This window comes from Vipera berus (genome assembly GCF_964194415.1).
Source record: "Vipera berus genome assembly, chromosome: W".
Lineage (NCBI taxonomy): Eukaryota > Metazoa > Chordata > Lepidosauria > Squamata > Viperidae > Vipera > Vipera berus.
In genome coordinates, this window is record NC_138210.1 from 74559014 (window position 1) to 74577787 (window position 18774).

General features: G+C 51.4%; 1 protein-coding gene across 1 annotated transcript; it reads left to right on the top strand.

The window, feature by feature from the left end:
* Positions 1–353: 353 nt before the first annotated feature.
* Positions 354–2125, top strand: LOC308676081 (T-complex protein 1 subunit theta-like; the record flags this gene model as incomplete). The annotated part of the gene is made up of 1 exon (XM_081341794.1): positions 354–2125. One exon carries the CDS (start codon positions 354–356, stop codon positions 2007–2009), a length of 1656 nt encoding a protein of 551 aa, XP_081197920.1. The 3' UTR covers positions 2010–2125.
* Between the last annotated feature and the right edge of the window lie 16649 nt (positions 2126–18774).

The window sequence follows — 18774 nt, forward strand, 5'->3', positions numbered from 1 at the left end:
GAGTGGAGTGGAGACAACTCTGGGGAGCGGTAGTGGTTGCACAAAAGAGAAAGAGAGGCAGCGATCTCCCCCAGGTAGGGTCAAAAAAGTCAAGATGGTAGCCATGAGGCCACAAGTTTTTGGACCATACCTTATGGACCACCCCATGAAAGGAATTAAGGGGAGAGGGTCTTAAAGATATAAAGTGGTGATCCAGGGGGCCAAAGATGAAGGACTTTCCTTCCCAACAGTTGAGCAGAAGGCTTCCATTCACTGGAAATCCAGGTCTTTATCTGGGCGTCCGCAAGCCCTACCTGAACCTGGGCCTGGGGGTCCCCTCTCTACTCCAGACCCTGCTTCTCTCTCCCCAGGTCATGGCTGCCCACGTCCCGATGGCCCCCGGTCTTCCTCAGATGCTCAAAGCAGGGATGAAGTACTTCAGCGGCTTGCAAGAGGCCCTCTTCACTAACCTGACGGCCTGCAAGGCGTTGATGCACTGCCTGCGCACCTGCTACGGTCCCTTGGGGCAGAACAAGCTGGTGATCAACCACGTGGGCAAGACCTTCCATTCCTCCCATGCCGCCACCATTTTGAGGGAGCTGGAACTGGAGAGCCCCATGGCTCGCCTGCTGCGCTCCGCTGCCGAAACACAAGAGGAAGAGACAGGAGACGGGACCAATTTTGTCGTACTGCTGGCCGGGGCCCTGCTGGAGAACGCCGAGAAGCTCCTGAGATCTGGTCTGCCCATGGTCCACATTCGAGCGGGCTACGACATGGCTTGCAAAGAGGTCCTACGGCTGCTGCCGGGCCTCGTCTGCTTCACCCTGAAAAACCCCCAGCGCCAAGAGGAGGTGCAGTGCGTGCTGCAGTCCGTCGTGGGGAGCCAAGTCTTTGGCTACCAAAAATTCTTGTCCAAGCTGGTGGCCACGGCATGCATCTCAGTGGCGCCTTCCGACCACTCGGCTTTCAACCCAGACCTCATCCGGGTCTTCAAAGTCCCGGGGGGCGGCATCTTAAACTCCTACGTCTTGGAGGGGATGCTCATCCCCACGGAGGCGGAGGGCATCATCAAGAGAGTAGAGAGAGCCCGGATAGTGGCCTACTGTTGCCCTTTTGGCATCTCCAAGATTGAAGCCAAGAACACGGTCCGGTTGGAAAGCGCGTCCCAGCTGAAGAACTTTGGGAAAACGGAGGAAAACATCATGGCGGAACGCATCCTGGGTCTCGCCAAAGCTGGGGTGAACGTCATGGTGGTGGGGGGTAGGGTGGACCCTCTGGCCCTGTTCTACGCTGACCGATGCAGGATCATGGTGGTGCGGCTGCCATCCCGGATTCAGCTCCAGCACCTGTGCAAGATGGTGGGTGCCACCCTACTGTTCAAGCCCGCCGTGCCATCGCCCGAGGACGTGGGACACTGCTATCGTGTCTACACCACCGAGATCGGCAGCACCGTCGTGCTGGTCTTCAGCCAACACGGTACGCCGTGTCCTCTGGCCACGGTGGTGCTCCGAGGAGCCACCGGCGAGATGCTGGACTGTCTGGAAGAAGCCATCCGAGACGGCGTGCAGGTTTACAAGAACTTGGGCACCGATGCGCGGTTCTTGCCAGGGGCCGGCGCCACCGAGATGGCTCTCTCGGTACGCCTGAGCACTCTGGGCATGTACTACCCCGGATGTGAACAATACGGCATTTTGGAGTTCTCCCAAGCTTTGAAAACTCTCCCCGCCACTCTGGCGGAAAATTCAGGCCTGCCAGTCAATGAGATGATGGCCAAGATGGAAATCCAGCATCAATTAGGCAACCAGAACACCGGCATCCTGCTGGGCGCGGAAGAGGCCAGCACCGTGGACGCCGTCACGGAAGGGGTGCTGGACCCCTACTTGGTGAAATACCGAGGTATCGTCCTGGCCACTCAAATCGCAATGACGTTGTTAGATGTCAGCGACATCATGGTGGCCAAGAAGAGCGGGGGTCCCAAAGTACGAGGAGATAACCCCAACTGGGACAAAGAACCGGATGAGTTGGATTGAGGGTGGTGGTGGGGGGTTTCCTTTCTCCTCAGGCTGGCCAAGAGCATCCCGTACAGAAATTAGCGGGCCTGCCGCGCACAGCGTCTCCATCCTTTTCAGTTTTGGCTAATAAAACCTTGGTCTCTGTCAAAAGAGGAATGGGTTTCCGGTTTGCCATCCGGCCGTGAGTAGCGGGCTGGGAAGCCATCTTGGCTTTCCCAACCACGTCCCTCTTCTCTAACATCTGGATCTGCTGGTCAAAGCTGGTTAAGAGTTGGATTCCGAGGATGGAGAGAAAAGAAATGATGGGGAAAGAGTTCCCACACGATTAACGTAGGCAGGTCCGTCCTCGACCTCCGAGCGCAAGTGAGGCCCAGCCTTTCCGTCGCTAAGCGAGACAGGTGTTCGGCGCATTTCGCCCCCTTTTTGCGACTTTTCTTGCCACCGTTCTTAAGTGAATCGCTGGCGCTGTTAGTAAGGCGGTTGTTAAGTGGCTTCCCCACAGATTTTGCTTGTCGGAAGGTCGCAAAAGAGGGTCACGGGACACACACACACACACACACACACACCGGACACTGCGACCGTCATAAATACGAGTCAAGTTGCCAAGTGTCCGAATTTTGATCACGTGACCCCCGGATGCTGCGACCGTCATAAATACGAGTCAGTTGCAAAGTGTCTGAATTTTGATCATGTGACCCCCCTCCCGGACGCTGCGACCGTCATAAATACGAGTCAAGTTGCCAAGCATCCAAATTTTGATCACGTGATAACAGGGAGGCGGCAAGGGTGAAAAAAAACGGTCCCAGGTGACTTTTCCCAGTGCGGTTGCAACTTTGAACGACCACGAAATGCACTGCCGTAAGTGGAGGACTGCCTCTAATTTACCGCAAGAAGGAACTGGGGTGGAGGTGGGGGAGTGGGGGTGGGGGGGGTCTCCTGGCTGGGGTCCTGCGGCTGCACCTGCAGCTCTTCTAACTCCAGGTCCAAAAGCGGTAATTAGCGAGTACGGTTCCCCGTCCAGGAGTAATTAACTCATTGGTCCACGATGAGGCTCATTTCTCCGCAATCAATTAAACGAAAACCACGTCGGTTTTCAGGTGCAGCCCCACATTTGGCTGAGGAACGGCTGGCAGAGCTTTTTTTTGTGGGGGGGGGGGAGAGACAGCAGGCCTGGCCATAATGGAGGAAGCAAAGGGGGCAGCCCCCCCACCCACCCCGTCCTACCCCTCCCTCCAGCTTAGGACAGTGGCCCTTTAAGAGTACGACGTAAACAGCCACGCTTAGAAGTAGCCAAAGTTGTGCAGGTCGCCCTTGACTTAACGACCACGAGGGATCCCCCAAATTTCCATCCTTAAAGGGAGACGGTTGTTCAGCGCCCTTTGCCCCATTTTACGACCTCTCTCGCCGCTAAGGGAATCGTCCCTGCGGTCGTTAAGTGAGCGACGCAATTGCTCAGCGAATCTGGGGTGGTTTTTTTTTTTGCTCCTTGCTGGTCAGGAGGTTCGCAGAAGGGGATCCTGTAGGACTCTGCGACCGTCGTAAACAGGAACCGGTTGCCGAGCGTCTGAATTTGGACCACAGGGTTTATAGGGGGAGGCTGCGAAGTTTGTAACTGTGGGAAACGGTCGTCAGACCCTGTTGTTTTTTTTTAGTGCCGTTGTAACTTTGAACGGTCGCTAAGTGAACGGTTGCAAGTCGAGGACTTCCGGTATTTAGCAAAAATTAAGCAGGAAAGAAACAGGTGTGTGGAGGTAGCCTCTGACTCGCGACCATTCATTCAGTGACCGTTTGAAGTTACAACGGCCCTGAAAACAGGGACTTAGGACCGTTTTTCAGACTTACGACCGTTGGGGCCTGACGTGAACAAAATTCGGATGCTGGGCAACTGACTAGTTGTTTATGGACGGTTGCAGTCCCCGGGGTCACAGGATCAAAATTCAGACGCTCGGCAGCTGACTTGTATTTATGACGGTCGCAGCGTCCCGTGGGGTTTGTGTGTGTCACGTGATTTCCCCTTCCGACAAAGAAAGTCAAAGGGGAAGCCGGATCCACTTAACAGCTGTGTGACTCACTTAACGACTGCAGTGTGCTTCACTGAACAACGGTGGCCAGGAAGGTGGTAAAACGGGGCAAGCCTCGCTTAACAGCCGTCTCGATTAGTGATGGAAACTTGGGGGGGGGTGTTTCAGTTGCGGGCGTACTTACGAGGACTAACTTCATGACTGCCGTGATTCGGTGAACGAGCGCGGCGATAAAGATGGCAAAATCCACTTCACGGCTGTCTCGGTTAACAACATGCACGTTAAACTCAATTGTGGTCGTAAATTGGAGACCCCCTGCGCCCGGAGTAGTTAATCCTAATTCACCTTCCCGGCAAGGGAGAATGGGCTGGCTCATAGGCTTCTCCAGCTTCGGAGAGCTATCCGGGGGGGGGGGGCAGAAGTTTGGCACAGTGCTCCCACAATTCTTCTCCACCCAACAAGTTCGGCTCACACAGTGGCCAGCCCGGAGAGGTGGGGGGTGTGGGGGTAAGGGGGGGTTCATCAAGGAAAGGGGGGGTTGGCCAGGCTCTCCCCACCACCATCCTTCCTCCCCCCCACCCAGCCTGCCTCCGAGACCCCCCCAGAAAGTCAGGTGCGGGTTCAGAGTGGAAAGCCAGCTGTTTGCAGCCTGTGGCTTCCAACCTCAAGTGAGCGTCTAGGGATGGCTCCCGCAGCGCCAGCCAAGCCTGGAAATGCAGCCAAGCAACCCGGAGAGGAGTTAAGCTGCAATGATTGGTTTGGCGCTGCTTGTTCCAGCCGGGAGCCAGCTCGATTGCAAGGAGAATGCGCCGCGCCGCGCTTTAATATTTGAAAGCCCTGCTGCTTCAACCTGCGGTTGAAAGGGAGGGGGGCTCTTGGCAGGGACGGGAGCATGAGGACTAGTCACCTTCTTCCCATTTTAATTTGCTCGTTGCGTCCCCCTTCGGTTGTCCTTGGACAGCAGTGTAGCAACTCAGTCACCACGCTGGGATGCAGTCAGCTTGTTACTCATCCCTTTGTTCAAAGACTGGGTACAATGGTGCCTATTTGGCTCTAAGTTGGACACACACAGACACACCAACACACAGGCACACCAACACACTGGCACACCAACACACAGGCACACACACACACACACAGAGATACACACTGCACCCTTTGCCTGAGTTGCTTCTGAGCAAAAAAGCGAGGCTTCTCCAATTCTTTAGCAATGAAGATTCGGATTTTTTGATCTCCGTTGGGGTGGCGTTCTTAATGTCTTTGTGTAAATGGAGGGCTAATTTTCTTAACCATGCTGGCTGGGGAATTCTGGGAGATCGCCCGTCTTAAAAGATAGTGCTAGGGAATTCTGGGAGTTGAAGTCCACCCATTTGAAAGGATGCTGGCAGGAGAATTCTGGGAATTGACGTCCACCCGTCTTAAAACACTCTGGCTGGGGAATTCTGGGAGGCAAAGTCCACCCGTTTGAAAACACAGTGCTGGGGAATTCTGGAAGTCCCCCTGTCTTAAAACACAGTGCTGGGGAATTGTGGGAATTGAAGTCCACCCATTTTAAAGGATGCTGGCTAGGGAATTGTGGGAATTGAAGTCCACCCATCTTAAAACACTCTGGCTGGGGAATTCTGGGAGTTGAAGTCCACCCATCTTAAAACACTCTGGCTGGGGAATTCTGGGAGGCAATAAGTCCACCCGTTTGAAAACACAGTGCTGGGGAATTCTGGGAGGCAAAGTCCACCCATCTTCAAACACTCTGGCTGGGGAATTCTGGGAGTTGGAGTCCACCCATCTTAAAACACTCTGGCTGGGGAATTCTGGGAGGCAATAAGTCCACCCGTTTGAAAACACAGTGCTGGGGAATTCTGGGAGGCAAAGTCCACCCATCTTAAAACCCTCTGGCTGGGGAATTCTGGGAGTTGAAGTCCACCCCTCTTCAAATTGCCAAGATTAAGAAAGGTTGATGCTCCCTCTGCTCCGCCCACAGCCAGACCCCAGCAAGGCAGCTGGGGATTCCCATTGACCTGAGACCCCCCCCCCCAGCACTTGGGCTGAGCAGCTTCATTTGCCCCCCACCGTGGGGCTTCTGCTAATGGGGCACGGCGACCCAGGCTTCCTTAAGTGGGCCCAGGGTCCAGCTGAGCCCTGGATTCAAATGCCGGCCATCAGCCATGGAACCAAGGAGTGGGGTTGATTTTGAACAAGTCTCGGCACAGTGGGGCGTTGTTTTCCCCCTGCCCGCTTTCGGCCCAGGGACGATTTTGAGAGGAAGGGAAAAAGCTCCTTAAGGGCAGAAACCTCCGAAAAGCAGAGCGAGATCAGGACACAAAGAGCGATACAACGGAAGAACGGAGTCGGAAGGGGCCTCGGAGGTCATCTAGTCCAACCCCCTGCTCAGGCAGGAGACCCCCCCTGTACCCTTTCAGACAAGTGGCTGTCCAGTCTCTTCTTTAAAAGGAGGAGGAGGAAGAGGAGGAGGAGGAGGAATCACAGGATAACAGAGTCGGAAAAGGCCTTGGAGGTCATCTAGTCCAACCCCCTGCCCAGGCAGGAGACCCCCCCCTGTACCCTTTCAGACAAGTGGCTGTCCAGTCTCTTCTTTAAAAGGAGGAGGAGGAAGAGGAGGAGGAGGAGGAATCACAGGATAACAGAGTCGGAAAAGGCCTTGGAGGTCATCTAGTCCAACCCCCTGCCCAGGCAGGAGACCCCCCCCATACCGTTTCAGACAAGTGGCTGTCCTTAAAAAAGGAGGAGGAAGAGGAGGAGGAGGAGGAGGAGGAGGAATAACAGGATAACAGAGTCGAAAGGGACCTTGGAGGTCATCTAGTCCAACCCCCTGCCCAGGCAGGTGACCTCATTCCATTTCAGACAAAAATAGCTCTTCCACTCTCTTCTTCAAAGCCTTCAGTGATGGAGCACCCACAACTTCTGGTGGCAAGCCGTTCCCCGGGTTAATTCTTCTCCCTGTCACAAAAATTAAAGTCTAGCTTGCTTCTCTCCTCGATTAGTTTCCATCCGTTGCTTCTTCTCCTGCCTTCAGGCGCTTTGGAGAATAGGTGGAAACCTCCCCCCCCGTCTTCTTTGGGGCAGGCCCCCAAATATTGGAAGACTGCTATCATGTCCCACCTCTGGTCCTCCTTTTCATTAAACTACTAACTAGACGTTCCCAATTCCTGCAACCGTTCTTCGGAGCTTTTAGCCTCCCGCTCCTTAAATCATCTTTGTGGCTCTTCTCTGCACGCTTTCCAGAGTCTCAGCATCGTATATATATATATATATATATATATATATATATATATATATATATATATATATATATATATATATATATATATATCCGGATCTGGAGAAGAGGGAGGAGAAATGGGGAGGGGGGGAAAGTGGGGCGAGACCAAGCTGGGGAAGGGTGGGGAGCAAAAGGAGATCTCAGCCACAGCAGGAGGGGTGTGAGAATTGGTGTCAGGAATCAGAGGTGGAAGAACAGGCGGAGAAGTGTGAATGGCGAAGGTAGAGAAGGGGGGGCGGGAGGTTTGTGTGGGGGTGCCAGGATGGGGAATTAAGGCGGGCAGGAGAAATGGGTAGGGAGGAAGGTGGTCTGCCAAGGGGTGGGGGGGTGGGGGCGCAGACCCTCTTTAGGAATCGGATTTGGTTAAAAACCAGAGTGGGTTGTGCGAACGTGGTAACCTGGTCTTCTCATCCAGGACAGCTGGCCAGTTGGGAGCGGGGACTTCAATTCCCAGCATTCAGAGCAAAGAGGCTAGGAAATCTGGGAGTTGAAGTCCTAGGGGAAAGCAGAATTCTGGGAGCTGAAAACCCACAGGTCTTAAAGGAGCAGCTAGGAGAGAATCTTTGTGGCTCAGGTGTGAACTGTGGTGGTGGGGGGTCTTCGGTGGTCTCTGAACTTGGTTGTTTTCTGGCAGACGTTTTGTGACCCAACTAGGTAACGTCATCAATGTTGAAGGTCATCCTCAGGCCTCTTGTACATAACCTAAGACCAACACACACACACACACACACACACACACACACACACACACACACACACAAACCATATATGTGGGTTATATGCATAATGGTATTTTTTTTCAGCTGAATGCAACAAAATTTCATTTTAATGTATGCTGATTAGTGTACATTTAAAATGACAATAAAATTTTCTATTCTATTCTATTCTATTCTATTCTATTCTATTCTATTCTATTCTATTCTATTCTATTCTATTCTATTCTATTCTATTCTATTCTATTCTATTCTATTCTATTCTATTTCTAGCACTCTTGATGTTCCCTAGTTGGGTCATGAAACATCTGCAAGAAAACGGCTAAGCTAAGAGAGCACCAAGGACCCCACACTCTTCCTCCTCCTCCTCCTCCTCCTCCTCCTCCTCCTCCTCCTCCTCCTCCTCTGTGCAAACCTCACTCTCGTTTAACACTGATGATGTAACCAAGTTGGGCCATGAAAGGTTTGCAAGAAAACCACCAAGCTCAGAGAGGAACAAGGACCCCACATCTTCAAGTGCTGGCTGAGGAATTCTGGGAGTTGAAGTCCGCACCAGCTTGCCAAGATTGGAAAAACACCTGGCTGGTCAAGAAGAGACATACCGTACGCAGATGACCACGTGATGGAAGGAAGTACGTCGCTGTAACCTGGCAGAAGAGGTGGGACTTCCTGGCAAAGCTACATAAAAGATGCTGGGAAGCTCACAAATGGGGTCCAGGGAGGATGGGAATTGTGGAGGTGTCAGGTCAGGGGTCAAACAGCAAACAAGCTCAGGATCCAAACACATCTTGACAAACTTCACAACAACGGGCCCCGTCCAACAAAATGAGCTTCAAGGTGGAGAAAAGCAAAGTTTTACATTTAGGCAGGAAAAAAACCAAAGGTATAAAAGCACAGACTGGGTGAGACCCGGCTCAAAAACGGCGATGGTGAGTGGGACGTTCGGAGTCCTAGTGGACGATGGGCTTGACCCTGAGCCAGCCGTGTGCGGCAGCAGCCAAAAAAGCCAACACGATCCTGGGTTGCGTAAACAGAGGCACAGAATCAAGATCACGCGAATCATTAGTACCGCTTTGTAAAGCCGTAGTAAGGCCACACCTGGAATACCGCAGCCAGTTTTGGTCACCGTATCACAAAAAAGAGGTTGAGAGTTTGGAAAAAGTGCAGAGAAGAGCAACTCAGAGGATCCAAGGCCTGGAGGCCAAAACATACGAAGAACGGCTGCGGGACCAGTCTAGAGAAAAGAGGAAATGGGGGGGGGACATGATAGCAGCGTTCCAGTATTTGGAGGCCTGCCACAAAGAGGAGGGGCTCACGTTCTTCTCCAAAGCACCGGAGGGCAGGACGAGAAGTTGTGACGGTCGCAGAGTCCCAGGGTCACGTGATCCCCTTTTGCGACCTTCTGATCACGGGAAAGCCAGATTCACTTAACAGCCTCGCTGCTAACTTAACAACTGCAGCGACTCCCTTAACAACGGTGGCAAGGAAGGTCGTAAAACGGGGCAAACCTTGCCTAACGGCTGCCTTGCTTAACAAGAGAAATTGGGGGTTTAGGTGCCGTCATCCGTCTGAGCACCAGCTGCACCAGCTGCAGGGATTCACTGAAGAACTTCGTTGGGAAAGGGGGCAAAATGGGGGCCAAAGTCCCTGGGCAAACGTCTCGCTTAGCCAGGGCCGTAAACCGAGGACTCCCTCTGAAGCTATGACCCTCCTGGGAACACCCAGCCAAGAAAGGTGAAAGCTGTTTGTTCTTTGCTCTCTCGGCCGAAAGAGGCGCATCGGCGATCGCCAATCTTGTTGAAAGCGAGACGAAAGCGGAGTGACCACCGAGGCAGATACGGACGAACGGACAAAGAACGCCAGCTGGACCGAGTGAGGGAGAGCAGGGGGGGGGAAAGGGAGAATAACCTTTCTCTGCCCCCCCCCAATTTTTGGCACACACCTTCCTGATGCTAAATCAGTCCGGCTGCCGAGGCCAGACACATATTGCAAAAAAGAGAGAGAGAGAGAGAGAGAAATTCTTGGCCGCTCCTTGGACTTCAACTCTTTTGTCCATCTGCTTTATGTCCTGGTGGCCTTTTCCTCGTCTCGCTTCTTCGACAGGTTCCCACCAGAAGGTCTTTTGAATGCTCCGAGCTCCAGGAGAGCCGGATTATTCTCTTGGCGCAGAACAAGCGAACCTTTCCAATCCGTCAATATTTAACTTCGCCGTGGGGGCCACGCCGCAGCGCTGGCCCACTCCTCAGGGGCCAGAGATAGGCCGAGTCATGTGTCCGCCCATGTCCGCCCCCCCCGTGCGCCCGCCCCGCCGAGGCCACGGTTGTAGACGGCTGTCGTAGTAACTGGCAAGGAGGGAGACGAGTTGGAAAGACAAGGGGATCCAGGGCTATTTGGAGGTGGGGAAGATCCCTTCCCAAACGTCGCAAGATCTTGGATGGCCCCCATCCCTTTTCTTCCTGAGATCCAGCTTGAAGCGGACACGGGGTTAGTTTCCCAAATCTGAAACACCTCGACAACTCCCAGAAGTCCCCAACCAGCCAAGGTTAACAACCAGGTTACTAACGTATCAGCGGGCTGGGGGATTCTGGGAGCTGCAGTCCACCCGTCTTCAACTTGCCGAGGTTGAGGACCACAGATTGAACAGGGTCCACATTTTGGGCGTGTGCTTAGGTCCTCGCAGTTTTTGAGGTGCAACGTGATCTTCCCTCTCGCAATCCGTTGCCCGCCGTATTTCTCCCGAGGGACGGGATACCCCGAGGTGAGCTTCCTGCAGCTTCCCTTGTACAAGAAAGATTTCAGAGCCTTGATCGGGGACTGTCCCCGAATGCTAACACGATCCTGGGTTGCATAAACAGAGATCGCGCGAAGTATTAGTGCCGCTCTGTAAAGCCCTAGTGAGGCCACACCTGGAATACTGCAGCCAGTTTTGGTCACAAAACATCACAAAAAAGACGTTGAGAGCTTGGAAAAAGTGCAGAGAAGGGCAAATAAGAGGATCCAAGGCCTGGAGACCAAAACGTACGAAGAACGGCTGCAACGACTTGGGTCTGGCTAGTCTAAAGAAAAGAAGAAATAGGGGAGACATTTTACGACCATTCTTGCCACCATTAAGTGTATACCTGCAGCTGCTAAGACAGTAACGGCGTTGTTAAATGAATCCGGCTTCCTTACTGACTTTGCTTGTCAAAAGGTCGCAAGGGGGGGGGACGGGAGGAATCACGTGACCCCGGGACCCCGCCACCGTCATAAGTATGAACCGGTTGCCAAGCGCCTGAATTTGGATCGCGCGACCAAGCAAAGGTCGTAAAGCGTGGAAACTCCCCTTTTTTCCCCAGGACCGTTGTAACTTTGAATGTTGTCACTGAACGAAAACCTTGCAAGTCGAAGGCAGCCTGTGTTGTCATTATGTCCCGTAACTGCGCAGCGTCAGACGGTGGTGTGGGGCGCTGATGCTCTTTTCCCAGCAAGGATTGACTAACCATGGCTGCCATCCAATCCTGGGTTATTATTTTGAGTAGCAGCCCTCCTCTCTTCTGCAGGAACATGAGCTGTTTTTTTGGCAACCCGTGACCGAGTCGGGGGGGGAAAAAACGACTCGGCAAAATTAGCAGTTATTACAAAATCTGCAATTTTAGGTTTGCAGCCTCTGAAGAACGCTGTGTTTCTCCTTTCACTTCACACGCGCGTGCGCGCACGCACGCACACACACACACAAAATCTCATCCTTCCCTCCGCCCACCCCCCCCGCACCTTCCAAAGCCACCGAGGCACACTTATGCCTTTGCACGCCCCAAATACACAAAACCATAATTGCACCCCTCTCTGAACAGCCACGCCAGGATTGCCGGATGAGACGCCAAGGGGTGGGTGGGTGGGACGGGGTGGTGGTGGTGGATAATCAAGACCTGATTGGCTGTCATCAAAGCCCCGCAGGTTTTCTGGCCACTGAATTTTGCCAGGGTCTGCTTTTTGTCACTTTCAGGTGTGGCTCGGTAGGAATAAAGACAGAATCCAGGTCTTTGCCTTGATAAAGCACTATAGGCGTTTATTCAGCTGAAAAAGTGGGCCCCGTCAAGCAACAAGGAACCCTGACACTCGTATTTATAGGTCTGTTACCTCGTCCATTGCCCATGGCTAACTGCACGTCTGTTCCATCAAGACTATCGTTGGGTTCCTGATCAACAGGTCGGGCTTTTCAGCCCCTCCCCCCCGCCTCTAACCTGAGCTGGTAGCCTTTCACCTTTGTGTAACTCCTGCACCTACGGGGACCAGCGTGGAAGGTTGCAAAACCATGGCTTTCCTAGCAACCGGGTGTGCGCGCTGCTCCTTGCTGTGCCCGCTGCACTGCTGCCAGGGGAGATGAGGCCAAGCAGATGAGGTTGGGGGGAGGCAGGCAGTACACACACACACACACACACACACACGCACGCACTGTGCCAAGCCCGCCGGATCAGAGTTTGTACATAAAAAAGCGAAATGTCATTAGCGTTATTTTAGATGGAAATGCAATCAAAGCTTCTTCCCATTCCTTTTGTCTTAATTAGGGACTATTGATAGGTGTTTCTTCCTCTCGAAACGAGAGTGTCGGGGGTGTCGGTGGATTAATAAACTTTCCCTGGCGCCCCCACTCCCGGTCTCCCCCTCCCCACCTCAAGAGCCCCCCCACCCCAGGTAGCTCTGCTCTCCAAGCAGGCTGTTCCAGAGTGAAGAGACGAGAGCTGTGAAATTACACAGCCAACAGCAAAGATTGCCACCTTTGTGGGTGTCAAACACACACACACACACACAGACATACACAACACAGAGGCAAGCACAGCAAGGTGACACATCCGTGCCCTGTGGATGCAAGGGGCGGGAGAGTCGGGGAAGAAAGCAAGGAGAAAAGGGGAGTGAGCTATCTCGGTCTCTCGCCATCCGCCATTCAACAACTGCAAAAGTTAAATTAATCTCGGATGGAGCTGTGGCCGGCAACAAGAGAAGAAAGAAAGTCGATCCAGAAATGGAGACAGTCCTCAACTTACAACGGTTTGTTTAGTGAACGTTCAAAGTTACAATGGCGCTGGGAAAAGCGACCGAGGATTGTTTTTCGCCCCCGGTGACCGTTTGCCACATCCCCGCGGTCGCGGTAGTCCAAATTCAGATGCTTGGCCAGCGGCCCGAATTTATGACGGTCGCCATGCCCCCCCGCTTCCCCCCGTGGGTCGCGCGATCCCCCTTTGGCGACCGTCCGACGAGCAAAGTCAACGGGGAAGCCGGCTTCACTTAACAACCAGGTGACTGACTTAACAACGGGGCGATTCTCTTAACCGCTGTGTCAAGAAAGGTCGTAAAATGGGGCGAAGTTCGCTGAACGACTGTCTGGCTTAGCGACAGAAATTTTGGGCTCGGCTGGGTTCGTGGGTCGAGGACTAGCTGTGGAAGAGTGACCGTAATTGGGATCAAAGCATGGTCACCGATCCTAGGAGCGTCTGAATAAAAGGATTGACGCAGCGTTGAAGTGTCCTTTGATGAGTTGGCCTAGACCAGGGGTAGGCAACCTCGGCTCTTTTATGACTCATGGACTTCAACTCCCAGAATTCCTGAGCTGACTCAGGAATTCTGGGAGTTGAAGTCCATGAGTCATAAAAGAGCCGAGGTTGCCTATCCCTGGCCTAGACCAATGGTCCCCAACCCCGGTTCTGTGGACCGGGACCGGACTGCAGCACACCAGCAACCGGTCCACACAAACAAGAGAAGCCCCATCCGCGGGATGCAGGCAGCAGACAAAACCACGCACCCTCCGGTCCGTGGAAAAACCTCTCTCCACAGAACCGGTGGTCCCTGGTGCCCAAAAGGTTGGGGGCCTCTGGCCTAGACCCACAAGTAGAGTTACCTTCTGCCCGTGCCGGAGGGCATCCGTGGCCCCTTCCTAGCGACGTGCAAGGCTGTCCAGCTCCTATTATTAAGCACACGTCACCTGCTCCTGCACTACTTCCCTGTCTTGCATGATCAAAGCGGTGCCAAGGTGGGCACCGCTTTCCCACGGATTGCTCAGCTCCAGGAGCACCACGTTGGTGACCCTCAACCCAAAACCTGCGAACGCCCACACAGTTGTTTTTGGCACAAGGACTATCACAACCGCGGAGAAGGAGAGCAGGCTGGGTTTCGGTGTCCTTAGCGCCCGTCTCAAAACAGGGTTCAAATCAACGCGCCACGCTGGTTTGACAGCCGTCAGAAGAAGACTCTGATCCTTGCATTCAACCCTGAGCTGTATCTACGTCTCACCTGCTGGCTGGGGGATTCTGGGAGTTGAAGCCCACTCGTCTTACAGTAGCCAAAGCTGTCTCTATATCTCACACGCTGGCTGGGGGATTCTGGGAGCTGAAGTCCACCCATCTTATAGTGACCAAACACTGCCCTAGACTCTTTGCCCAGCCCTTTAAAGAGAGTTAAAGACCCCGGTCTTAAAAAAAACGAGGTCAGGGTGATTGTTTTGCGAAACCAGCTGAGCCTGTTGGATCCCGGCCTGCCTTGGCAGCCGAATCTGAGATAGGTCAAGGGGGCTGGAGACAATCTTGTGCCCCCTGCCCGCCTTTGGCTGTCCACTCGCCACCCCCACAGCTGTTGTGCCTTTTGCCTCCCAAACTCCCGGACTGTGGGAATGGGAAAACATTTGCTGATCAGCCGCCCTGGGGCGTGATTGATGTGGGTTTTAAATTAAAAAAAACCCAAACCTATTTTTCCCCCCTCTTTAATAAACGTTGGTTCCTAAGCACCTCTGCCTGCCACCGAAGAGAGTTAGACCAATCCTTTGTTCTCGGGATTTGCTGAGCACACAGGTTTCCAGCAATGCCGTGGGACGGTGTGCCCCTTTATATATATATATATATATATATATATATATATGTATATGTATATGTATATGTATATGTATATGTATATGTATATGTATATGTATATGTATATGTATATGTATATGTATATGTATATGTATATGTATATGTATATGTATATATATATATATGTATATATATATATATATATATATATATATATATATATATATATATATATATATATATATATATATATATATATATATATATATATATATATATATATATATATATATTTCAGATGAGGGGGGCACCTACTGGAAGCAAGGCTGCAGACCCTTGTAAATTCCACCAAGGGCCTTTGCGTAGAGCATTTAAACATGTGGATCGTTTGAATGGTTACCGTTCTCTGGGGCCCAGAGGTTTTTTTTTTGTTTTTTGTTTTTTGTTTTGGGGGTGGGGGGCACCGGCAAAGAAATGTCATAAATAAATGTGAGGAATTAAAATGGGCTGGGCGGGGGTGGCCAGCGCAAGGACACCCCACCCCACCCCGCTCCCTGGGTTGGACTGTCCTGTTGGGATTGCTTTGCAGGAAAAGCGTTTTGCAGATGAAGCCTGTGAGCGCTCTCTCTCTCTCTTTCTCTCTCTCTGTTTCTCTATGTGTCATCTCATCTACACCATCCATCCAATCTGTGTCTCTGCCTGTCTGTATCTATCTATCTATCTATCTATCTATCTATCTATCTATCTATCTATCTATCTATCTATCTATCTATCTATCCATCAATTCTGTCTGTCTGTCTATCTATCTATCCATTCTATTTATATCTATCTATCTATCTATCTTTCTATCTATCCATCAATTCTGTATCTATCTATCTATCTATCTATCATCTATCTATCTATCATCTATCTATCTATCTATCTATCTATCTATCTATCTATCTATCTATCTATCTATCTATCTATCTATCTATCTATCATCTATCCATCAATTCTGTCTGTCTGTCTGTCTGTCTGTCTGTCTGTCTGTCTGTCTGTCTATCTATCTATCTATCTATCTATCTATCTATCTATCTATCTATCTATCTATATCTATCTATCTATCTATCTATCAATTCTGTCTATCATCTATCTATCTATCTATCTATCTATCTATCTATCTATCTATCTATCTATCTATCTATCTATCTATCTATCTATCTATCTATCTATCTATCTATCTATCCATCCATCAATTCTGTCTGTCTGTCTATCTATCTATCTATCCATTCTATTTATATCTATCTATCTATCTATCTATCTATCTATCTATCTATCTATCTATCTATCTATCCATCAATTCTGTCTCTATCTATCTATCTATCTATCTATCTATCTATCTATCTATCCATCAATTCTGTCTCTATCTATCTATCTATCTATCTATCTATCTATCTATCTATCTATCTATCTATCTATCTATCTATCTCATCCACCCATCTTCTACCATCCATCCATCCATCCTACCACGCTCTCCCCACCCCACCCCCTCTTTATATTCCAGCCATCCCACTTTCCATTCCAAAGTGACTCTGGGTGGCTTCCAATCTATCAAGGAAAACACAAATATCGTAAAAAATAATGTGTGGCTTATTTCACACACCTAACCTGGATTCTTTAGAGATGGGATGCAATCCCCCAGTCACCCGCCCCCCTCCACACAACACCCCAGTTTGTCTACTTGGCCTAATCCTGCAGCTGAGCCCCCTTGGAAACCCTCGGAGGTCTGGGCCGCCCTGTCCTGTCCTGTCCTGTCCAGAACTCAGACCGGATGAGAGGAACTCAGTTAGATGACGGTTTGACAACCCCAACCCAAGTCTGACCGTGATTCGGCAACAAACCCGCCTTCCTTCCGCTCGGCCCCTGACTCCTTTCCTTGCAGACTGCTGATGGAGCTTCACACGTCTTTGCCAGCTGCTTCTTTCCTTATGGGCACACACACACACACACACACAAACTCACACACAACACACACAACACACACACACACACTTACACAGGCACAAAGTCTGCCTCAATTAGCACCTCTGGAAAAACCCGGGATCTGCTGACAGGCTGCTGGAAAAAATGGCAGAGACGGTTTTCTCCTTTCCTCCCGGCAATTCTGCTTCCTTTCATTGCCCCCACAAACTGCCCCCCCTCCCAAAAAAGCTTGTTTCCAGCTCTTTGACAAGCAGGAAACAAGAGCCAGGACAAGAGCACCTCTGAGCATGTCAAGCTAGCCCTTTTTTGTCACAAATCCACAAACCGCTCTTCTCCGCCACCAAAGACAGCCCTCAACTCACCACACCAAATTTCCGTCGCTAAGCGAGGCAAAGCGAGCTTTGCCCCCATTTTTGCCACATTTCTTGCCACTGTCGTTAAAGGAGTCGGCGCAGTTCTCAGGACAGTGACACGGTCGCTAAGCGAGTCTGGCTTGCCCCACTGACTTTGCTTGTCAGAAGGTCGCCAAAGTGGATCAGGTGACACCACCCCCCCTCCAGGACACGGCGACCGTCATCAATGCGAATCAGTTTGCCGAGCCTCTGAATTTTGGTCACGTGACTGCAGGGATGCCGCGACGGTCGTTAAGTGTGAAAAAACGGTCCTAGGTCCTTTTTTTCCAGTGCCGTTGTAACTTTGAGCGGTAATAATAATAATAATAACAACTACAACAGCAGCAGCAACAACAATAATAATAACAACAATAATAATGTTGGAAGGGACCTTGGGGGTCATCTAGTCCAACCCCCTGCTCAGGCAGGAAACCCTACACAATTTCAGACAAATGGCTGTCCAGTCTCTTCTTAAAAACTTCCAGTCTTGGAGCATTCACAGCTTCCGGTGGCAGGCTGTTCCACTGGTTAATTGTTCCTAGGGCTTTCGGCTTCTGAAAAAGTGGGGATCCCTTCAGACAACCCGCTAACCCTAAACCTGGGTTTCCAAGCCAGACCAACATTAGCCATGCCCGTGACACTCGTTGTACCCAAAGAACAACAACCACCAAAAATGCCGATTCACACAACCCCCTCAATTCCAACCTTTTTTTAATTATTATTGTTTTATTTTAACATCGGTTGTGCGAATGCTGCTCCAGGCAGCTGACTCTCTTTGCACGGCAGGGGACGATGGGTCCAGTCTGAGGAGGATCTGCACGGCCACGCTACCCACGTCGAGCCAGTCTACAGGGGCGCACGCCAACCCTGCGGAGCAGGCGAAAGGAACCTTTCTGCATCAAAAAGGAGCTGATTGGCCCATTTTGAGCCAGGTTGATATTCTGCCATCCTCCTCCCTTGATTGACACCCCCCCCCCAGCCTGGCTGCACCCCCCCCCAAATAAAAGAGAGTTATTTCGGAAACGTCTGACAAACAGCTACCTGACCTTTCCGTGGAACCGGCTTTGCCTCTTGATGATGGAAATTGCCGGGGAAATTTCCCCCCCCCCCCGTCTCGAGTTCAAAAAACGCCCCCAAGCCGACATTGAACGGGGTGGGGGTGGGGGTCAGCAAAGAGCAGCTTTTGCAACGAAGCCAGCTGGGGGAACTAAGGGTCCTCTTCGAGAACAAAATTTCCCTTGCTCATTGAGGCAGCAGTTACCTGAGCTTTGTCCCGTTTAACGACCATTGTGGGCCGCAGCGGTTAAGTAAATCACTGCAGGTTTTAAATTAGCAAGACGGTTTGTTAAGTGAAGCCTGCTTACCCCCCCCCCCATTGAATTCACTCGTCGGAGGGTCGCCAAAGAGGGTCACGTGACACCCCTCCTTCCCGGGACACTTTGCCACCGTCGTAAGTACGAGTCAGGAGCCAAGCCTCTGAATTTGGATCACCTGAGCCTGAAAAACAGGGACTGATGACCGTTTCGCATTTGTGACCGTCGCAGTGCCTCCCCCGTGGTCACGTGATCCAAATTCAGACACTTGGCACAACTGACTC